We start from the raw sequence: 24,953 nt of genomic DNA, 5'->3' as shown, positions 1-24,953 counted from the left end.
ACTCCCAAGGATTGACTATTTGAGGAGTCGGTCAATGCTTTCATTTTACTACAGTCTCTCACCTTAGGAATGATGAATTCATGTGATACTCCTCATTTCTATCTATAAATATAGCCCCCCTTTTGTTTTTCTCTCTTAACTTCATAAGGTTTTTTTTTTCCCCAGCTTAATATTCAACCTCTGCATTTGGGGCTCTTTTTGATTGTGGTCTATCACCCAATGCATTGGTAATTTACCTGCCTGCACCTTGTTAAATTGTGATTACTTTTTTTGTGTACCCTTTTTGCTTTGTCCTTACTGATTATTCAACGCATGCCATGTTGTACTGAGGTGTACATTGCTGTCAGTGTTGTACCTGTATACTGGAAACTTCAATAAGCGCATTCCACACAAAATAGTGTGCAATAGTGCTAACTGTGCTATTAAATTAATTATTAATTAATATTAAGGGCTCAAAAATCCTTAATAAATTACTCCAGTAAAATACTATTGCTCTAGTACAAAAGAGAATGCTTCAGTCTTCACATTACAAGTCCATTTGTGCTATGCATCAACACTGCAGACAATAAATAAAGTGCCAAAAAACTTGTATGTTATCTTCCTCATGTGTCCTGTCTTACCTTCCCCTCTGTGCAGTAAACTCACAAGATTCCATTTGACTTTTTATCATCATAAGCAAATCAAAGGGCATTTTGAAAAAATAAAAAAGGGAGAATCTTCATTGCATATACCATTTATCAAAAGATATGGTTAAGAACAATCAATACCCATGCATTGTTTAGTGCTCAGCTCAGCACTCTGATGTATACAGCTTAGTACTGTGTGCAGTCACCTCCAGCTCTTCCTTCTTCAGTGCTTACATATGCTCCATGTGCTGCAAGACGTCACAATGTCATACTCTGCCCAATGGATTCTGCCAATGGACGTGGTCAGGAGCAGTTAAATTACCTTGATATACAACATGTACTAATATTCACATTAACCCCTCCCTAACTTTTATTTAACTTTTTACTGCTTGCTCTATTATTACTCCTGCTTCCTATTTCTCTTATTAAAAACACTCTATTGCTTTGGACTATGGCTATAATCATTTGATATGAAACAATTTAAGTCAATGTCAATATTAAGATTGAGAGGGTTGAGAGTTCCTAACTCAAGAGTTCCCAGCACATATATCCACCTTGTTTCATTTTTGGATATTTCTCTCTTTGTGTTTGAGCCCCTCCAATTCTTCTTTATCTATGCCATAAAATATCAGACCTATAGGGTCCCTATTATGAAATTCCTTAAATGTCTGCACTCACTATGTTTCAAATAGCGTTTCCTACTATTAATAATATGTTCTACAATAAGTATAGCTAATTTTATAGTTGTGCGACTGATGTACTGATTAAATAAAGGCACTCCAGCATGTAGGTCATGCAAACGATAAAGATATGTATTCTTTAATTTAATTTTACTCCTTATTTCATGAGACTGCATTGTTTCATGTTTTCACTGCTTTGATTAAATGATTTATTGCACAAGGTATGTGTTTTTCCCTCATTTTGTCTAATTTCATACCTTTTATTTGTACTTTTTAATAAGAAATTTGTTCTAGTCTCTCTGCATGTGAGACATCATTTACAGAATATAGAATCTTTTATAGAATTTTTTCCCTTTAAAAAAAGGTTCCTTTCAAAGAAGGATAGGAATGTGTATTCATTACAGAGTACAATAGTCAATATAAACAAGTAAAAAAGATACTAAAAAAGCCCTGTTTTTTTCTCTTCAAAGATAAAGTTTTAGGGAAAATGCTTTCAAAGACCCTGATTTTCATTTATAGAATGGCCCAAGCTTTTTAGGAATAGACATGCACAATGTAGTGGACGCCATAAGAAAAAGGGTAACCTTTTCAATAAGAGAAATAGGAAGAAAGAGAAATAATGGAACAAGCAGAAAAAGAATAAAGCCTAACTCCAGGTTTAAAAGCATGTAAATGCATAAAGCACACAATGTGGACTGCTCTCCACTTCCAAATAGAGACAAAATGGCAAGACCGCTAATGCGTTTCAGGGACCCAACCCCCTTCGTCAGAGTTAGGCTGGTGTCTCCCAGAACTCAAACTCTGGTGTCAGTGGGTGAGACAGACTGGGTGCCTCTCAAGACATGGAAGCATGAGGCTTTGGATGCTAGTGGACTTACATCCACCAATGTCAGTGAATATCTTTAGTATATACTGTACCTCTCTACTGGATGTATTCCATGACTGGCATAATTTGTATTCCCTATAGAGGGAAACCAAAGGCTATGGATATATGTAGGTAACAATACGTTACACAACATCCAATGCAGGACAAAAGGAAAGAAGTAGCAAAACAAACTTCATGCAGGAGAGCTTGATGGACCAATTTAAACCACGGACATTCCAAGAAATAATAGTTATCTTAGATATTGCCCAACAAAGAAATAAATAAAACCAAAATCCCAGCCGAGCTGGGGAATTTGGGACCTCACATGGAAAGGGGGAGCCCCAGAGAGTAGGTAGGCCCTCAACTTCCCATCCTGAGTACAATTGGATGTTATACATGTATACATTAAACACACCATAAATAAGAAAAATTAATAATAGCGCCTATGGTCAAAATTATATAACTTACTAATAGTGTACCAGCTGCAAAAAATCACCATATATAAAGTGTACCAATAAATAAATAATTTGCGCTAGTAAATGTATATAAATATATAAATGTATATAAAGAAATCATCAAATCATAAGTCCAGAAAAAAAAAATATATATGCCAATACCACAAAAAAAAAAAAATAAAAAAATAAAAAACTTTTAAGTGCAAAAAACTTTTGTGCAAAAAAAGTGTCTAAATATGAAAAATTTCACCAAAAAAACCTTGATAATATAATGGCAGATCATCCATAAATATATCTTCAGAAACGGAAACTCTGCAACACACCGATCCTCATCGATCGAAATAACAGGATGAAAAACTTTGTAGTTAATCGAAAATCCACTTCTCCAATAGATAAAGGACCACCTTCAAACGTATCCATGGGGGGAAATGCCAAGCACTCGAGAGAAACAGAAAGACTTCATGGTGCAATATTATAAAAACCAATTCCTTTATTAGGTACTCATTGCACTTACTCAAGAGGTGTCCCAGCCGACACCAGCATCAACAGCATAACAGCAATCACATAAACGAGCCTGGCTACTCAGCACATGCGCAGTAGCTGGCAGCCAAAAACGTAATGACGTCACATCAATCAAGCTCCGCCCTACGCGTTTTGTCATCGACGTCCTCACGGAGCGAAACGCGTAGGGCGGAGCTTGATTGATGTGACGTCATTACGTTTTTGGCTGCCAGCTACTGCGCATGTGCTGAGTAGCCAGGCTCGTTTATGTGATTGCTGTTATGCTGTTGATGCTGGTGTCGGCTGGGACACCTCTTGAGTAAGTGCAATGAGTACCTAATAAAGGAATTGGTTTTTATAATATTGCACCATGAAGTCTTTCTGTTTCTCTCGAGTGCTTGGCATTTCCCCCCATGGATACGTTTGAAGGTGGTCCTTTATCTATTGGAGAAGTGGATTTTCGATTAACTACAAAGTTTTTCATCCTGTTATTTCGATCGATGAGGATCGGTGTGTTGCAGAGTTTCCGTTTCTGAAGATATATTTATGGATGATCTGCCATTATATTATCAAGGTTTTTTTGGTGAAATTTTTCATATTTAGACACTTTTTTTGCACAAAAGTTTTTTGCACTTAAAAGTTTTTTTTTTTTTTTTGTGGTATTGGCATATATATTTTTTTTTTCTGGACTTATGATTTGATGATTTCTTTATATACATTTATATATTTATATACATTTACTAGCGCAAATTATTTATTTATTATTAAACACGCCATGTCAAGTAAAAAAATATAAAAACAGTACCATAGTCAGAAACCCCAAAATCATACAAGAACACCAAAACATCCCACCCCCCAGCCCAAAAACAAAAACAGAAACATGGTCCACCTAGGATGCCCAAACAACAAAAGTTCAGTCAGGCAGGGTGTGTGCGCAGGCTCACAAGCAAAGAGAGTAGCAGGGGAAGTGAAGTAAACAGCTGGAGAAATGTCTGTTCCTGATGAGGCACAGGCATGACTGGTAGCAGACGAGAGTTGACATGGAGGAGTTGGGTACCAGGAAAGTGTTCAGCCAAAACGGTCATAGAGTCCAGCAGGATAGATGCGATAGCAATCCGCAGGAAAGGTAGGTAGATCAAGAAATGGTTAACTTCATAATGCCGTAACACAGGAAATGCAGGAAAGTAAAATTCACCTGGATAATCCAGGGGCACAACCTTAAGTAAACATTAACAGTAAAAACTAGTTCAAAATCAAGGCACCAACTGATAAAGTCAAGCAGGGGTATTGTCCATCTGAGAAAATACTAGGCTAGAAACCCAGGGCTAAGAATGAACAAACTCACGGGTCCCAAATTCAGCGTGAGGGGGTAAGGATTCCACCCAGTTGGTAGCTTTATGTGAGGAAGTAAAAAAATCGACTGTTTCACCATCCTGGACCCTCAGACGAGTGGGTAAGAGAACATTGTAGCGGATACCCCGAGACCATATGTAGCAAGCGTACACCCAGAGATGGACATGGTCCAACCATTTTTGTAAGCATTCTCCATGTTGTCCCATCATTCTCCCTCATTCTCCCTCTCTGAGAGTCACAGTGACATATGGTCGGTGTGTGCGTGTGTTGTAAGTGTCACAGGCCGACCAGGGCACAGCAGGAGGCTCCGAGCTATAAACCATTTTTGAGCTGGGTGCCGGGTGGGCTGGGAAGCTGAGTAATCTGGCACCTCGTAAAAAGATAACCCAAGTTCAAAGACATTCCAGAGGAGTAGAGACTAGATAACACTTTTAAAATCCATTTTTCCCCTATGTCTCATATCTTGGAATATGAGAGACTTGCATACAAACCAGGTATATCTTCGGATTGGTCACGATCAGACAAATCGTTTGATAGGTCACACTCCCTAACTGAAATACCTAGGAAAGCAGAAAATCACATCTCTTGAACCCTTCCACTATGTATTTCATATTTCATATCTAACCTTTCCTCAGAGGCGTCTGCATATTAATCTACCCATGGGTGGAATGTTACTTGCGCCTAGGAAACGTTATGAGCCAAAATATGAACAAGAGAGATTTTGGTTCTAATTTAGGTCTCCGCCCAGACAATCCTCCCCAAACGAGGCATTGGTCCTTGGCTTCAGAGACACCCCCTGCTGGGGAACTACAAAATGGGCTGTCAGGCCTAAGAGAAGTAGTTGAAGAATTCTCCCTTTTAACATCAGAACCACCTTGGGAGACCGTGCCCTTTCGCTCTGAAACTTGATCTGCAAACCCAAGGCTGATTGGCATGTACTTTAACCCTTTAACCTCCTTTCTGTTACCTCTTTGCTGTATTATTGTTCTCTGTATATTTATATATATATTGGTTACATCTTTTTTCTTTAAATATTTTTTTGCACCCTTTTGACCTTTTAGTAATAAATCTTTCTTTCTGAAAGTGTTGAACTGTTTCTATAGCTCGTTAATGCAACTTACAAATTCCTGCCTCTAAAAGAGCGCTACTGTGTTTGTTTAACCCTCTGTATAACCTGCCTGCGGTGACCGTGCTATACAGATGATTATAGTGTTATAACTGATATTGCTGAGTTTCCCCTTTCTCTGTACAAAAAGGAGGTGGTGGCAGTGTGAAGGGTTAATTGCGTAATTAACCTGACCCAGTAACAATCGCATTCAGGCTGCCGGTACATCGATTGGTGGTCCATTAGCTGGAAAATTGTTGTGCAGGGTGCAGCTGGGTGTGGCATTGTTACGCACGTGACATCGCGGTTTTAGATTGGCTAGTCCTTCGGTCACGAGTCTGGTGAGAAGTTCAGGGGTCTGACCCCACGATCGTCACACCATAGTGTTGCCTTCACCTGATCAACAGACTTCTGTAGCTTCTGCGTCTCCACCGTATATTCAGGAAAAATGAGAAGCCATCAATTTTGATAGGATAGGTCCCCCTTGAGATACAATGGGCACGCTCCACTGTGAAGAAGGGAGAAAAGTGGGCCTCCTGCAACAGGGAGCGTAGTAATTACTCCACAAAAACATTTGGGATCTTCCCTTCGGCACCCTCAACCAGGCCCACAATGCAGAAGTTATTCCACCAATTGCAATTCTCTGCATCTTCTGCTCTATACTTCAGGGCCCGCATCTTCATTTGCAGGGAACGGATGGTAGTAGAATTCTCTGCTACAGAGTCCTTGGACTGGCCCAAGCACTGCTCAGCATAGTCATCCGGCAGCGATTTTGTCGATGTCGTGGCAGAGGAGGCCCTCATCCAACTTCACCATCCTCATCCACCGCTTATATTTTACTGGTAAGGGTGGCCTTACAGGCAGCAGTAGCTGCCCTAACATCCTGGAGACCATGAGATGGAGGGTCAGCAGATTTAGCTGGGTCAGTCTGCAACGCCATATTGGAGGAAGCCTTGCTGGGCTCCTCCACGTGGCCAGCCGCCGGGGGAAGATGTCTCCGTCAGTGATGGAAATTGGAGCCTCTTCCCTTTATAAGGTTTCCCTTTATAAGGGTTCTACCAGGCATCTGAAAAACAAGGAGGTACCGCTCGATTCACACAGCACCCTAGAACAGGAGAAAAAGATTCCACTGCCTACAGAGTTCCAGCAGACACAACCTCTCAGTGCCATCTTGGCCACGCCCCTTATTACAATATCATTAATATAATTTATCTTCATCGGTAATATGACCAGTGACATCACTTTTGAGTTTGTTCTGGTCAGGTATATGTGTGTTTCCAGTATTAAGCCAACATGAGAGGAGAAACCTCAGATCCTGAGCTGCACCTAAAACCTATTCTGGTTACCTGTGTAAGAAAGATTTGTATACCTACCTAATTTCAGGCGACTCCAGTCTGGTCATGTGATATGGCTCCCCTCTGTCAGTCTGAGGGAGCACTGACAACAGATAGGCTCTAGAAGCCTAAGGGTGATGTCACCGCTCCTTGGCATTTACTAGCCATTGTCGGATCGCTCTCTCCTCTGCAGCCAGTGCTGACTGACAAGAGGAGATACTGTATATCTATATCTTCATGAGTATATCATTATATATCATCAGGTGTGGAACAAAGCTGGCTGTTAGATGCCTTTCCATGTGCATTGTGTATGGGGGGAGGCTGCCATTTTCAAAGTTGCATCACTTTGATACCTAGATTATACATAGCCATGATTGGCAGGTCTTTCATTTGCCTGATTTTAGTAACAGATGCCCATTCTAACAATCAAATTCTGTAATTGTGTAATTTCATCATGTATAGTGAAAAAGAATGTTTTAATTAAGTCAGTGTAAACAGAACAACCTTTGTCACCCGTTGAGAGATATCTGTCACAGTCACTCAAAACACAAACATGAATTCAACCTAATAAACCCATAATATACTGAATTGGACCAATAACCCATTCTATTGCTTGTTTTTATTCATAGATACACAAGAATGACTGGAGAATTCCTTCTATCCTGTAAAACATGCTAAAATATCTCCATGATGTAAACCAGTCATTTCAAAAATATTTTTCACTTTGTAAAAAGAAATATAGAACATTTCATTAATTAGCAGAGCCTACATGGGAATGTGCGCAAAATGTAATTAGCATCTTCAGATTCCAAATTAACATATCTGTGTAATGTCTGCCTCTTCTATACACTATTATCTGATGGTATTTTCTGTTCTTTACAGTTTTACATGACACAACAAGACTAGTAATGAGAATCAAGTGACATATAAGGGCTCTTTACAGGTATGTATTGGCACTTTATGATCAGTCACTTGACAACATAAAGTGCTCTCCAAGGTATCATTTGCTTTAAGTAGGCAGTGTCATTCATCCTTGAGGTAGATCCTTATTATTGTATAATCCTAAATTTTAGAGAGCTTTTAAGTGTAAGGATTTATGATAGTCATTTTATAGCACAAACTATGTTTGTATGAGATAATGGAAGGAGTGTGTAAAAAAGATGTTGGTAGCTGGTAAAAAAAATTAGAGCTGTATTTGGATTGAAAGTTGCTATATGTTCTACTTTTCTCAGTAAAGGGATTAGCTTACTTGAGACCAGAATGGTAAATATAGTTGCTGTGTACATGATAAAAGTGGCAAGGTAGTTTTTAGGGTACACAACTGTCAGGCTAAAAATGTAAAAACCATGAACTACTTCCTCACAAATCTGCATGTGAGGATCAGTGTTTGCACAGGGAATAATAGTATTAGTACTGTGAAAGCCATATATGTACTTAACTCTCTTCAGGAGGTCATCTGTATGTGTAATGCATAATATACATCATTAAAAACCCTTAAAGAGACCAAATAGAAAAATGTGGGGAGAGCAGCACAGCACACCGCCCACCCTGATTAAGTTATAGCAGTCAAAAAAGTAGGCATAATCAATACATTGGGTATCACTTCACAGTAATTGGCGTGTAGTATGACACTTTTTTTCCCTTTACTATGCTGTTTAGGGCCTGGGGTTGCACTGAGTTCACCCCCCCCCCCCAGAACCCCTATCACCTATTACACCACCAAGCACAGCTCAGCTCTGCGTGCCTCATTCATGGACTGCTTCTGCACATCTCATCCACCATTTGCTCTCCCCCTCCTCCCTTGTTCACCACTCTTGTCTGTATCCATCATCCACAGTTTGTATCGGCACCTCCCATATACAGGTGACTCCCCTGCCCACACATACACACACACACACACACACACACACACACACACACACACACACACACACACACACACACTAGGTACAGTTTGTCTCTGCACTAGCTACAGTTTGTCTCTGCCTCTCCTCCCTTCATCTACACCTGTAAGCTTCATCCACAGCTTATTTACAACAACTATTATCCACAGCAAATTGTGACCCTGAACCTGTTTTCAACAGCTCATCTGCAACCCCTGACCCCTTGTCCACAGCCCATCTGCATACAGCTTGCCTGTACTCCTTTGTACACAGCTTACCTGCACCCAGCTTACCTGCACCACTCTCTACAGCTCATCTGCACCCCTGAACCCTTGTCTCCAGCTCACCTAAACACAACCTGCCATCACCCTCTGTTCACAGATCATTTACACCCTCTGTGCACCTTGTATACAGCTCTCCTGCACTCCTGTATACAACTCACTTGTGGTCTTTTCAAATGATGCACCTGTCTCCACCCTTAGATGAAGGGGGCAACTATCCTTTTCTTCCCTACCTCTGTATGTACAGACTTGCAATGTTGGCATCAGCAAAGCCACCCTAAACATGGTAGTTGTGTGGGCGTTGTGCAACTGAGTCTGGGTGACATCCCTGCAATGTGGTGTGTGTCTCCACACACAGCCAGGTAATGGGTGTTGTTGAGGTCAATGTCATGATCCTGGGACATCGCCCAGGATGCAATGTCTTTGGGATAGAAGGCCAAGATGACGGACTCTTGGCATGTATGGTTATGGAGGCATGAAGGAATGACTATGACTTTAGAGGAAAATTGCTTACGTGATGATTATAGGAAATGTTTCAAGTTCTTAAATTCCTAGAGACACATTCCTGGTGTATCAGGATGACAATATTAGGATGGCATCAAATCAAAGAGCCTGTTCACTTCAAACAGCTCTGCCCTGCTGCCATTCCAACACTGGGTGCCAGAGGCAAGCTAAGCCTGAAGCTGGTTTTGAATCTGCGACCAAATTGAATTAAAGTCTTTTACATTGCACATATTGCGGAAAATTCTGGAGAACAGGGTGTTCAAAGGCAAGATATTTTTTCTCAATCTGGAGGTGAATTGGACCCTACAGTTGGAAATAATGTTGACTGGCATGCCATGAAGCCTGAACAATTCTCAGATAAACAAGGGCTTCTTCCAAGAGTAGCGAGAAAGGGCTATGAAATGTGCCATCTTTGAAAAGTGATCTACTACTACCCAAATAACAATGCAGCCCTCAGAAGGAGTTAGCAATGAAGTTCTTAAAGCGATGGCACCAAGCTTTTCTGGGAATAGACAGTGGAAGAAAAGCATAGGCTGTTACATGGATAGAAGACTTGGTTTAGGCAAACATCTTAAAAGCCTTTACATAGTCATTTTACATCTCATTGGAGACTCAGCCACCAATTCTGGCAAGAAAAAAATCTAAGAGCTCTGTGGACATCAGGATGCACTGAAAGCTTGGAGACATGGGTCCAATGTAGGAGTTTGATTATTAGTTCCAGAAGCACTAGAGCAGTGATGGCAAACCCGTGACACACGTGCCAGAGCCGGCACGCCGAGCCTTATCTGTGGGCACGCCAGGAGAATAATTAAATACTGATAAAAACTGATCCCGTAACGCCGCACCGCACCCCCCTCGAAACTACATCTCCCACAATTCTCTAGGCAGGGCCAGCGGCGAAGTAGCCGAGGTGGGCATGGCCAGTGACGTACGGGCGGAAATTGTCTCAGAGGGCATGGAGATCTGAGAGGACGTGCCATTGAAGAGCTCCTGGCCTGTTCCTCCACGCGTGCATCACCACGACAAGCCTGCCTCCTCTACACCTGGCCCACTCTCTGTGTGATCTGCCTGAAGGACTTGTGCCTCAACTCTGTGAGTAGCAGCCATCTTGCTCCAGCCTTGGCCTCTCTGACACTTGTACTGTGCCTGGAGTTCCCCAGCTTACCTGCAGCCCACATAGCAGTGCTCCTTGTTGTGCAGGGGCAGAGTATGCATCATTGGGAAATATTGTGCCCCATCTTTGGTGTAATTTGGAGGAATTGTGCCCCATCATTGGTATCATTGGGGGGAATAGTGCCCCATCTTTGGTGTAATTGGGAGGAATTGTGCCCCATATTGGTGTGAGTGGGGGGAATTATGCCCTATTGTTGGTATCAGTGAATATTACAGTATCCCAAGAGCTTAATAAAAGTAAGGAAAGGGCCACATCTGGCCCCCCGGGCTGCAGTTTCACCTTAAGGTGGTAGTATATATTATGGTTGTTGCTTGAACTTGTGTCCTTATGAACAACAATAACAAAAAAGTTTTTTCATTCCAGCCCACTCTCCTGGGTTCCTCTCTACAGTCACTGTGGAATCTACACTGGCTTCCAGACCCAGCAGAGCAGTGTCAGCAGTAGCAGAGCGCACCTTGGTATTTCGCAGGATGTTGGACAATGTACGCTTATATCTGTCTATGTTACAAAAACGTGAGTTGCTAAGGGCCACATCTTAAGGTGGCATTATGGTAGTTTTTTGAACCTTTGTCCCTATGGACAACAATGGCAAAAAAATATTTTTTTCATTCCAGCCCACTCTCCTGTATTCTTCTCTACAGTTATTGTGGAATCTACAGCGCCTTCCAGACCCGGCAGAGCAGTGTCAGCAGCAAAGTGCACCTTGTTGTTTCACAGGATGTTGGACAATTTATGCTTATCTACAAAAATGTGAGTTGCTCTTCTACAATTATGTATTAATTACATATTTTTTTGTGAAGTGTGACAATAATATTTTTGGTATAGGTAGGGATAGATTTCTATTGGGTGTTTCATCCGGTTTTTTTATAAACGTTGTGTTTTTGTAGACTTGAACACCCAGAAATGAGTACATCAAAAAAAGTAAAACTGAAAACAGATAGTGGAAGATCATTCCAAGACACCTGGACACAGTCATTTGGAGTGATTGAACGCAATGGGAAAGCGTTATGTGTTCTGTGTAGTGAAAGTGTTGTATCTCGCACATCAAGTGTCAGACGTCACTTTGATACCAACCACAAAACTGTTGCCCAACTTGGTGAAGCTGAAAGGAAAGAGTTTCTTGATGGGAAATTGAGGAAATATCACTGTCAGTATCGTAGTTTTTGCAACTATCTTTCTAAAACAAATTATCTGGCAACTGCCAGCTTTGAAATTTCACTGTGCATAGCAAAACATGGTAAGCCCCTGTCTGATGGGGATTTTATCAAAATGGCCATGTTGGCTGTGAGTAATTCCCTTTTTCATGATTTCCCAAACAAGGACAAAATTAAGCAACGCATCTCTGATATGCCACTTAGCAGAAATACTGTCAAAGATCGAGTCCTGCTCACCACTGACTTACAAAAGGCAGCCTGTTACTCCATGTGCTTGGATGAAACCACAGATATAAACAATCATGCAAGGCTAGCAGTAATTTTGCGTTATGCTGTTGGTGACACCATGAGAGAGGAGCTTGTGAAACTGTTGTCTTTGCCTGATAGATAGATATCTACAATGCTGTGATGGAGGCTTTTTTGACACAAGACATAAGACCAGAAAAAGTGGTTTCGGTTACTAGTGACGGGGCACCTTCCATGGTGGGGGTAACATCTGGTTTCATACAGTTTTTTGTTAAAGAAGCAAAGCATCCAGTTATTCAATTTCATTGTATTATACATCAAGAAGCTCTTTGTGCCAGAGAAAGCAGCAAAAAATTAGACGATATCCTCAAAGATGTCACAAAAATGGTGAATTACATCATGGCTCGTGCTCTTAATTGTCGACAGTTTGAAGCACTTCTTGATGAGGTACAGGCACAGTATAATACTTTACTTATGTACAATAATGTCCGGTGGCTAAGCAGAGCACAGGTCCTGGAGAGATTTGTAGCCTGCTTGGATGAAATTAAGCTGTTTATGAATGAAAAGGGGCAGGAATATCCACAGCTCACTGATATGACCTGGCTTACCAACCTCATGTTTTTTTACTGATTTTACAGTACACTTCAATGTACTGAACAAAATACTGCAAGGTTTAGGGAAAACAGCAGAAAGCATGTTTTGTGATATCAGAACATTTGAGAGAAAACTGCAGGTTTTTTAAAGAGACCTTGAAAGTGGGCAGCTGAAATATTTTCCAAATCTAAAAATGCATTTGGAAAATTCTACAACATTTACGGACAATCCTACAAACCATCAGGAAATCTACAAGGAATTTTCTAGCATTGTAGCTGTTGCAAAGGAGAATTTTAGTAACAGATGTTTACAGTTCCGTAAGATGGAGACAACCCTGTGTTTTCTTACTTCTCCAGATAAAGCCAAATTTGAAGGGCTTGATCTTTCCTGCTTACTCTGGTTAGATTTAGAAAATCTGGAAATGGAGCTACTGGAATTTCAAGAAAGCTCTATCTGTAAAAATAATTTCTTTGAGCTGCGTGCAACACTTGAGAAGATAGAGTGTGAAGGGATGACAAAGGACAGCACAGTTGGTAGTTCTGAAAATAAAATACTTAAAGTGTGGAGTTCTCTTCCAAATAATTTTAAGTCAATGAAAGCACTTGGGATTGCTTTTCTTACTTTGTTTGGGTCATTTTATGCTTGTGAGCAGCTGTTTTCAGCTTTGAATTATATCAAATGTGATGCCAGAAACAGACTAACAGATGACCTGAGTGCTGTATGTGTTGCTCTCAAACTAACGGAGTATGAGCCAAGGTTTGACAAATTATCAGCATCCATACAACAACAAAAATCACATTAATTGTGCAAAAGCATACCAAATGACAACTTTTACCTAATGTAGTGTATGCAGTCCAAGACACAAGTTTAGGTGTTGTTTCTGTGTTAAGCAAGTTTAGTTTTCTTGTTGATCTGGCTCACCCTAATATAGGCTGACTTTAACTTTTACTAATGCAACACCTGTAGAAGCAGGGAAAGAACCCAGAGTAAGGCCCAATACAAGTTCAGCAATGCATCCTTATGAGTGCTCAGCAAATTCATTCTAACCAGTGCTCAGCAAATGCATCCTTACCAGTGCTAAGCAAATGCATTCTTAACCAAAAATACATGCACATGTAGAGTTGATGTTTTTTTCCATAAAAAAAAACTGTATAATTGAAAGCTCTGTTATTGTGTTTTTCTTTTAAGACAAAAGCTGTTAATTAGTTTGCACTACTGTACGAGTTGTTTTTTCTAAACCAAAAGCTCGATATTCAGGTTTCATTGCAGTGTTGGCACTTTGAAAGAAATAAGTTGGTTTTGGGTTGCAGTTTGGGCACTCGGGCTCAAAAAGGTTCGCCATCACTGCACTAGAGTATTGCCTGGAGGAACTACTGCAGAATGTCAGTTGTAGGAGAAATTAACTCAGGCTTAGCTGGAGCTTCAAAATCTTGAGAATCTAATGGGGTGCGAGAGTGCATCAGCTCAGAAGTTGTCAGTCCCATGCTTGGAAGTGATCACAAAGTCAAACCAGGAGAAGAACAAGGATAAATAGGGGTTGTCTGGTATTTATGTGACAGGTAGTGTGTAAATACTGGAGTACTTTTATGGTCATTGTAAAGGGTGATTCAATGAGGTGACTCTTCCAAGAGGTATTGAAATTTCTAAAGAGCCAGTTTGAAAACGAGCAGTTCTCGATTTGCAATTGAATAGTTCTCCACTGGGAAAAAAGTTTTAGACAAAAAAGATGCATGGGCTTCCAGTCCAAAGGATGACACAAACTCCCACAGATGAGGCATCAATCTTGATGGAGAAAGGTTTAGTAATGTCAGGTCTTGTTAGGGCAGGGCCAAAGAGAAAAGCTTGCTTCAAAGCATGGAAGGCTTCAACTGCATCAGGAGACTAGTTCCTTTGATGGCATCTTTTTGGGTGACAACAGTAATGTGAGCATCAGGAGTAGCTGGGATTAACCTCCCTGGCGGTATGATTATTTCAGATTTTTGGTGCTGAAAGCGGTACCATTTTTTTGCATGGAAATATGTATTTTTTTTATTGTAGGCTGTAATTTTTAGGAAAAACTCACTGAAATCTGTCCGAACAAGAGTCTATTAAACATCCCGGGTATGATAAAATTTGAAACACAAAATCATAAATTATAATTTAATAAATAATCATAAAAATAATATAAAAATAATAAAAAATTTAATTCAATAATATAATCAAACCAAAAACACTGAAATGTGAAATATAGCGCCAAGTTCGCACATTGCTGAGCTCAGTCGCAAAATCGTTTTCAGTGTCTGATGACGAATTTCCCCCACGAATCATTATCACTCAATTCTGCAAGTGGTTCTGATTTACTATCGCTGTTCTCTAGCTGATCTAAACCGCTTTTACCTAAAGGGACACTTTTTGGACGCCATGGACATTTCTCAGTTTCCAGGCAGAAAGAACAGACAAAATGCAGGCGGGGTGCAGGACAAAGCACTAGGGACAATATGTATGTGAAATTGGTTGAGACAGCAATGTTTTACTATGTAAAATGTAAAAAAAAAAAAATGACATTTTTTAAAATTTTTAAATTTCCCGCCGCCGCAGGCGGCGGCGCCCGTACGTCCCGACGTCACAGGGACAGGACACAGAAGCCGGATGCCGGCATCGGCCGGAGGAGATGGCCGGGGACGCTGCAGGGGACACATCGTGGGAGCGCAGGGTAAGGTAAGTGAAGAACACATGCCGGAGCAGTGCCGCATGGTATTCCCAAGTGTAGCTCGGGGTTACCGCTTTTGGTACTGAAATGTTACCCCGAGCTACACTCGGGAATACCGCCAGGGAGGTTAACAGAATAGTTGTTGAACTGCCGTTAGTTAGTGAAACCTATAAAGTACTGTGTAGCTTTGAAACCAAAGAGAGGGGCCTGATGGAAATAACAGCAGCTTGCTCAGGATCCATGGAAAGACCATTAGAAACAATGTATCCCAGGAAAGTACCTGCTGAAGCTCAAAGAAATATTTTTCAGCTTTAGCATAGTGTACATTGTCATGGAGGTGTTGTAAAACAGAGTGAGGACATGACCTGAGAAGGGGCAAATCCAGGGAGAACATTAATATATCATCCAGGTGGACAGCACACAGGAGATCACAGAAGGTTTTTTGACTGAAGTGCTGGAAAACTGAAGAGATGTTACACAGTGCAAAGGCATCACTAGATATTCGTAGAGGCCATCCCTGGTATTAAAATAAGTACTCCATTTGTCTCTTTATTAAGTGTTCTTGCATGGCAAGACCACTTACTGTTATTAAGTCTTCTTGCATGGCAAGACCACTTACTGTTATCTCACATATATATTCTTATTCTTATTATTATAGCCAAATTTACCACCTTAACTCTTCCCACAGTTTTTACACTACATAGACAGTAATATACCGAAACGTGTGAATTGTTCCCGATTGGTGTGCTATTACTTTGTGGAACGTTTCGCCGAATGGTTCACGAAATATCACCATTTTTGTGGTGAAATTGGTCCCATAGAAATGAATGGAGCAATGTTCAAAACTAGAGTGGGAGCTGACAAAAGCTAGAGTGTGAGCAGAAAAATCAGGACATGATTTCTAAACTGCCATCACTCTCTCATTTTCAAGCCCACCTACACCTTATATCAAAACGTTCAGCTATCCCTGCTGCCACTAAAAATGTCCATGGCTAAGCCATGGTCCTGATAGTTTTCACAATATGACCATTTGTTTGCAACCCACGCCGCCCATTGACATTCATTGAAACTCCACTCTAGACACCTGAAATTTGAACGGCAATTTCTAAACTGCGACTGTGCCTTCATTTTTAATATTTCAGAGACATACTATGCAACAAAATGTAGGTCTGGATCTTGTGATTCTCACAATATAAAGCTCTTTGGTGTAGGATTTATAATTTTAAAACTACAATCGTTTGAAGATGGCAACTGCCAGTGAAGTGAGCAAGTTGGAGCAGTTTGTTTTTAACCGCTCCTCTGCCCTTGCTGTAGAGTAAGTTACCATAGGAACCCAGGTGTGTGAGCAGGCAGCAGAGTGACAAAAGCTACTCCGACCACTCCAGTTGTAGACTACTGGTGGAGGCAAGAACACTTCACACAAATTCCCCATAAATTGTAGCTTTTCTAGTTTGTATTTGTAATTCTATGCACCTCAAAGTTCTAGTTTAGTGAAAACCTGGGTTCTACAGAGATGATTGAAGTGTTTCATAATAAGGGGCATTGATGGCATAAGATCTGATATAATTAATACTGGGGAGAGAGAACTGTCCTTTCCTTCAATAAAGAAGATGCTTGCCCCAGCAGGAGAAGGGAATTTGTGGATAAATCTCTTTCAGACAATGTGTAGTATTCCTACATGGCCTTGGTCTTTGAGAGAGGAAGAGGATATGCCCATCCTCTAGGGGAAATGGAGCCCAGAGTAAGGTTGATAGCTCAACTGTAGGGACAATTGGGTGGTAACTGGTCTGTGTTTAGAGAAAATGTCCTGGTAATTTGTGCAATGCGATGAAGCAGGAGAGATAGCCTCACAGATAGCAAAGAGACTGGTCAATAATAAAATTAGATCAGCACCCACAAAAATACATAGAATTCCCTAGCATTCCCAAAAGCATAAATTAGAAATCCAATCCTATTGTAATAATGCATGCACGTGAATGTTAAAACACAGCATCCACTGCAACAGTTACAAAAGTATCTGGCAGTGCTGCACAGGAATCAATGTAATAAACTCACATACTTGCTGCTGTCCATTTCTTGATCAAATAGTATCCAGCTTTGCAACCAAGTAGACAATAGTATTGATAACACTGTTCAACAGGTAAAAAGTTTTGGGCATAAAATTAGCTAATCTTACATAATTTTGGGGTGCTGAAAACGAAAATGACCCTAAAAAATGTTGATTGGCTCTAGTTTCCATGATATATTCACCCATCTAATGACGTAAGCCATTCAAAATTATGATGCAACTTCAGCTGCATATTGCGCAATTGATACTGGTGACCAATAGAAAATTGCATATATACTGAGATGATGCAATATTAGCCTTTAATTGCATCACTTCACTGCATAAAAGCTGCAGTATCTGTAGCTGATTGTAGTTCGACAGCGTCTTTACATTTCGTTTTATGCTTATATAGGCTACTCAGTAATGCCTCGAACTTGTGTGAATAAAGCAGATAATTTCTGCTATATCTGCTGTGAAATAACTTTTATCTCACAAAAAAGGAGGATAACAGGAATGATTAAGAAAGCCTACAACTTGTATTTTGGCTGCAAGATAGGAGACCAGGACAAGAGCTGGGCACCACATATATGCTGCAATTCTTGTGGGACGGCACTGGAGCAATGGTTGAATGGAAAAAAGGCATCTATGCCTTTCGCTGTGCCAATGATTTGGAGAGAGCCAACAGATCATGTTAGTAATTGTTACTTTTGTATGGTGCCTCCAATTGTAAAAGGGCTAAATAAGAAGAAAAAGTTATCTGTGCACTATCCAAATATTCCATCAGCTATACGTCCAGTTCCTCATGGAGAGGGGCTACCAATTCCTAAAGCACCAGAATCCTTCGTGGTTGAGTCAAGTGAGGAAGAACCTGAAGCGTGTAGTCACGTGCAGTTGTAAGAGATAGCCCTTTCCTCGAATACAAGAGAAAAGCCAAGAGAAGCAAAACCGACACAAACTGAAGACAAAACTAGTGAGAATCCTAAGTATTAAAATGATTCAACTTAGCTTATGGCTATAATTTTTCTAGGTAATCATATGCAATATATTATGCCATTTAGGCTTTGTTATGTAGTCAATATCACTTGCTTTATATTTGTGGAAAGACATCTATCTATATAATTATTGTGCATTATGTAGTCATTACGCCTATAGTAGAAAACTGTCCGTTTACAGAAAAACTAGAGCCAATTGACAAATTTCATTGTTATATTTGAACTCAGAATGTGAAATTCATTAAGAAATGGATCCTTTTGTTTCCAAAACTGGCAAAAAATAAAAATTTGTTGAACAGTGTAATCTTCCTTGCACAACCAAGTAGAAATGCAGCAGCGTAGGAATCCTTGGGAGAAAAAGCACTTTAAATCTGTAAGAGCTCTGACTGCTGGAGCTCTGACAGGTGTAAAATAAAAATGAGAGATGATCCCTTTGATGACAAAGTCCTGCCAGGATGTGACGAAACGTGTTGGGACACGTGACGTATGACGCAATTACGTTTTACCGGAAGTGCGATTGCGTCCATCTTTGTTTAAGGAACATGTGTTTTTTGCCGGAGGACTGTTTGATTACATGCCTCAGAAGCTGGAAGTTGGAGTTTTTGAAGGATATGGATGTATGCCTAAAGGAATTGCAAGAAGTTTGGAGCTGCCAGCATCTATTATTTTGAAAAGCGGATTATTACCTCCGTAGGGTAATTGTTCACTTGGAGTGTTCACTTTTATGACACAGCATTTTGTATTCACGTTTGTTTGTTTTTATAATAGTAGTGTTTGCAGTGTTTGCGTTCACTGTCACAATTAGTAAGATACACATTACACATATCTGAGTGATTTTGGAATAATTTTGTTTACGCACATTTATTATCTCCTTGGTTATAATTATATATATATAAATCTTTTTTTTTTTTTTTCTCTCACTGTTTTGACACTTGTTATGGAGTGTGCATGACACATATTGCACATTTGTGATTTAATTAAGGTAATACACTATTTGTAGTTTATATTTTTTGAGGTTTTTCAACCTTGGATCAGTATATCTGGAATTTCGTACATAGTATCACAAGAGATGATGTGGAGGTGGAAGAGAAAGTTATTTGAATCTTTAGAGACATTTTGGGACATTATTTATATTTATATTTTATCTTGTATTATTATGTTATAATTTTATATCTTATATATGTGTAGATTTTCACTTTAGAAGGTATAATTTTCCCCAGTTTTACTTCTGACTAGTTCAACTGAACCATCAATCTTTCTCAAGGAATGCTGCAGAAAACACAGAGGGCTCCCTATTCAGCATTATTCATTCTCCTTCTATGGTAAACTCCCTCTTTACACTTTTTTCCTTTTTCTTGTGCTGTAGGAATGTTTTTTCTAAATAAGACTTTGTTAAGGGACATGGAGTTACAGTACAGAATGTTTTTGTAGCCAGGAGGGACCCACGGTGAGTGCAGAAGTGACTTGTAGCAAAATAAGGAAGGAGATGGTCTTGTGGTCAAGTACACCCATAGACATCATGATAGGGATTGCATGAGAGCAGATAGTTCTTCGGAAAAGAACAGTACCATCTACTGCAGAGACTCAACATACTTGGAGTAATAGTTCAAGAGTCCAGCCAGACCATTTGACGAGGGATGCAGAAATGAAGTAAGGCTTCCAAGGAAACCATGCTCTTGTTGAGATGTAGTTGCACAGGATTCATAGTACACTAGAGAATTCTCATAGACACTGAGAATGATGGTCCAGCATGCTCCCCCATCAGGCATTCTTGATATTGGCATTTCCCAGATGCCTTTTATTATGGTTTAGGTAAGAGCAGCCTAGTTGAATAGACTCCTTTTGGGATGGAAAAGTGGACATGGGCAGATAAGGGTGGCTGGAAAGTTGGTGCCAGATGAGGAGAACAAGCCTTTCAAAAGCAAGACATTATTATTATTATACAGGATTTATATAGCGCCAACCATTTGTGTAGCGCTTTACAAAATGATGGTAGACATTACAGTTACAATACAATTTGGTAAAAGAGGAAACAGAGGGCCCTGCTCCTTAGAGCTTACAATCTAGGAGACATCTCTTGGGAATGTTCTTAAAAGTAAATGTCAATAAAAATCTATTTGTATGGGCAGGATGACAAGATCATTGAGTGTGGTGGGGATTTCCAAACTAGTCAGTTCGTCTTTAATGCAATTGGACAAACAATGCCAGAAAATGGTCTTAGTTATTTCAGATGACTTCAGCTATGAAATTTTAAAATGCATATCATACTGTTTCATCGTGAGTGAACCTTGTTGGAAGTGAAGCAAGGCACTTGCAACAACGCAGGCTTACGTAAATTAATTCGAGATTTTAAAGAAGAGATCAAGAAAAGCAGCAATGTTGCTAGTCACAGGATTGCCTTTTTCCCCAGAGAAGAGATGCCCAAGCCAAGGTTTTCCCAAAAAGCAGGAATATTACATAGGACACTTTTGTGCGGTCAGTGGAGTTCTGTGGCTCTAGATTAAAGTAAATATTTTACTGGTCACTGAAGACACAGAGGCCAGAAGAGCGCTGCAGTTACACGAGATGGGGGGGGGCAACAGAGTCTCTGGAGGCACAGGGGTCACTGAAAAAACACAAATGCAGGGGCCATGAAATCACAGGAAGAACAGGAATATCAGGGGGTGGGGTCACTGAAGTCACAGAGGCAAAGGAGAGACAAGTGGTAGAGGACACAGGTAGACAATGGAGGAAAGGGGACCCAGCTAGGCGAAGTGATGTGTTGCTCAAATGCCAAGCAATGTATATTATTATCAGCGCACGATTGCTATTTAGCATATTAAACTCAGGCATTTTTATTTGCAACCTATGTTTTCAGATACAACCAAAGCCTAGTTTGCATTCTGACAAACATTTCATATTCCAACTGTTTCTTAACTAGGTGGTTGTTTTCTAAGATAACTAGATGGATGTTTTGCTCATAAAATATGTAATAAATACAACGTATGTAGCATTAACATGCAGTCATGTATGTATTCAGTGTACTAGCCAGTGACATAGTTTTAGCATAAGACATTTTTGTTATATACTAATGATAGAATAATGGTAAAAATGGACCATGAAGTTATAAAATATAACAAACTGTCAATCTAGACTTTACAAGGACAATTTTATTACCATGTGCAGTACCAATCCTTTTGTAATTGCTTTTCATGTTACAATAGTAAAGGACTAAGGCTGAGTCCCACCCAGCTACATGAAGCTGAAGGATTTAAACCACAGGCATTATTCAAGCTACATTACGTATTACTGCTTTATCTCTTAAAGTGTTACTAAACCCACAACAGTAAAATCAGTCTGTATGTGCAGTAAAGCATACTTGTTATACTCACTGTGGGACCTAAGGGGTTAATCCTCTGCATTGTGTAAAAAGGCTGTTTGTTCCTTTCTTCTCTGTTCCTCACCATTTTCAAGCGACCACCTCTTATCTCCTGATAAGACAGACTGAACCGTAGGCATTTGCACATGCGCAGTTTGGTGTGTTTTGCTAGAGAGTTTTTTTTGTGGGGAGAGTGCATGTGATCAGCACAGGGCCAATCAGCACTGGTCAGACAGAGGTCAGGGGTTTTGCATCCTCCTAGAGCGGAAAGAAAAATCCTCCTACCAGCTTGAGCTAGTGCTGGGCTGGACACAGACAGAAGCTACAAGACTACTCCAACTGCTGATGAGAAATGGTATTTATCAGTTTATATTTACTAAAATAATTGCACTTCCATGTTCTGTGTACTGTGAGAGACCAGATAAAGTGCATGCAGGGTCCTGGGTTTAGTAACACTTTAATAGATGATGGAAAGATTGATTGATTGAGATTTTTGGTTCCATTTATTAAAGTGGAATTAAACCTAAAACTAAAAAGGTAAGATATTACAGCTTACCAATCATTAGATGTGGTGGCTGCATTAGTTTTCTATTTGTAGGCTTTTCCCCTCTGTTTTCACCTCGTAATCTAGGCTGTAACCCACCTGCTGTATTACAGTGCCCCTACTCTGGATGAATGAGCACAGGGGGCACCTTTGGACAGCACCATTATCAGTCTGGGGGGGAGGGGATTGTTAAATGTATTAAAAGATTTAAAAACACTTACAAATTGAAGCAAAACTCCATCTCGCACTTTATAATCAATTACAGCAAACAGATTTTTCGGCTTTACGTAGATAAAAGCTGATCATTGTAAACAACCCCATCAGTAGTAAATGTTTTGTCTCATCCCTGTAAACTGATACATCTGGAATACATGAAAATAGAAGAAAGAATGGCTAAAAATAAAACAGATGCAACCATCATATCTAAGAATTGGTAAGCTACAACCCAATGAATGTTTGCTTTTGCGCTTAATACTGCTTTAAATGAGTTTGATTTCTTTTTTCCCTTGTCTTTTTATCACATCTGATTTAACTGGCAATAATAATAATAATGCTCTTATTATAGCAAGTGTTGTTCAGCTGAAAATCAGATTTATAAACTTGTACATCTAAACTTTAATGTAGAAGTCTATGTAAACAAGCAAAAATGGTGTTCAGTTCTCATTAGTTAAATTAAAAAAAACCCTGTGGACAATCTCCCTAGCAGCATATCAGATTGTAATTGTAAACAGAGCTTTATGTTTCTTCACAAAGAAAATGACACAGCATCCCTTTGGTCCAAGGTTGACTATAATAATGATGCGTTAGTCCAAAAAGTTCCAGAGAAACCAAAGCACTGTGGAGAGTGTAATGATGAAAGAACCTCACCAAGAGGTGTACCTTTATTGAGAAAGCAGTGGTTGCTATCCAGTGAATGCACTGTAGAATATTGTTCTCATGGTTGGTTCTTCATTGCGCTTAAGAATATAGTTTTTATAGAATAATGGTGCCCATACACTAGATGAATCATTTGAAGATCTGTCATTTGGACAGTCCGTTCATTTTTCGTCCAGTTAATAGGCACAAATAGAAATTTGGTTTTGACATTTTTGAGCCAAAAAAACTGTGCATATGTGACAAAACAAATGAAAAACTTAATTTATGTCCATTGACCAATTTGTTGTTCGCATTTCGGTCATTACATAATGGCAATATCGTTTGCTCTCACAACCAGGTATTTGAGTGATTTGACTAGTGTATGGCCAGCATTAGTCTGTTTGCGCTATCATGGAAGTATGCAGAAATCTTTTTGCTTCTAGGCTGGCAACTAATCAGTAAATACCAAACTACATACCAGACTTGTCACTGTTTATTACCAGTGAGTTCTGGTACCTGTGCTGAATAATGTCCAGACAATCTGGGCTTAGTTGCATAACTTCACTAAGAATTCTAGATATTATAGCAAGAACAGTACTTTCGCTCTCAGAAAAGCTATCAGCGGGGTTTTTGGATTTTGTTTTCTGCCTCTCTCTGGAATAAAGGAGAAAGATATATTTCACAAACAAGTGTATGTTCTTTGTGTTGCATTAGATAGGGAAGTTCCTGTTTAGCCCTGAAAAATGCCTATGATAAAACTTTTCCAGTTTCTTGGATCCCTGTGTTTTGTAGATTCCTGAGTATTGCTATAAATTCATAGACAAATATGATTCTGATTAAATATATGGATCCCAGAAGCCAACTTACATGCACATCTTATTTAATAAACGCACGTTAGAGGTTTCTGGGTTTTTTTACCCTTCAGATATTGGCATGTTATCAAACGTTTTGTAGATGTTGACAATCTTTCCTCCTAAAACATTTTTCACTCAACTGTGTTAATGCACATCTAAATTTACATGGTACATAAATACCTTAAATTGGGATTAAACACCTATTGTACTGTATGCTGATTTGAGTATGGGACTGGTTCCACCAAAAATTACGCAAGAAACATGTCTTTTTGAAGAAGAGTTAAAATGTTAAATTGAAGGTTACCGTGATTTATATACCTATAACTCAGAGATGTAGTTGGAAGATTCTTTGCAGTGGCGGCTTGGCTACTGTTATTTGTAGGTTCACATAAACAACCTGTTTCCTGTTACACATTTATAAGTCTTATTAAAGTTAGTACTTATGCTCACTTCTCCTGTAGAAAACATTCCCAAAGGTCCTAGCATTGGAGGTATAGGTATGCTCAAGCCCCTTAGGCCCCTTTCAGATGGGGAGGATCATTCAGTGAGGAATTTCTATGCTCATCCTTGCTGACCAGGCGGATGACTGGTCTCTGTCCGCTCTGCTGCAGCAGAGAAGACACAGACAATGCCCGCTGATTTCAATAAGACGGTTGGATGGAAACAGACCACCAGTCCATTTCCACCTGATTGTCATCCAATCCGATAGACAAATGGGGAATCCCAATCCATCTGTTTTTGGCGTACACGATTGGATTGGAGGCTATCGGAGACTATTGTCCGTTGACACCCGCCGGTCCATAAAAGTCTATGGATGGACCAATCGGGTCCGCCTGAAAAACGGACAGGTGGACCCCAT

General features: G+C 39.9%; 1 protein-coding gene across 4 annotated transcripts in view; it reads left to right on the top strand.

Annotated features, from left to right (window-relative positions):
- The window catches only part of LOC149464856 (uncharacterized), a 183,332-nt gene that overhangs the window by 128,871 nt on the left and 29,508 nt on the right, over positions 1-24,953 (top strand). For all 4 annotated transcript variants that reach the window (XR_016312300.1, XR_016312299.1, XM_089674185.1 and 1 more), the window contains 3 exons: positions 7,802-7,862; positions 11,125-11,274; positions 11,403-11,511. Coding sequence is in view for 2 of the 4 variants with exons in the window: in XM_089674185.1 (XP_089530311.1) it covers positions 11,242-11,274; positions 11,403-11,511 (142 nt within the window). In the remaining 2 variants the exon portion in view is untranslated. The remainder of the gene's footprint in view (positions 1-7,801; positions 7,863-11,124; positions 11,275-11,402; positions 11,512-24,953) is intronic.

The sequence above is a fragment of the Staurois parvus genome, unplaced genomic scaffold, assembly GCF_062004578.1.
Source record: "Staurois parvus isolate SC_StPar_1 unplaced genomic scaffold, SC_StPar_1.0 ptg000147l, whole genome shotgun sequence".
Lineage (NCBI taxonomy): Eukaryota > Metazoa > Chordata > Amphibia > Anura > Ranidae > Staurois > Staurois parvus.
Note: the sequence above shows the minus strand (reverse complement) of the source record. Positions and strands in the feature narration are given on the sequence as shown.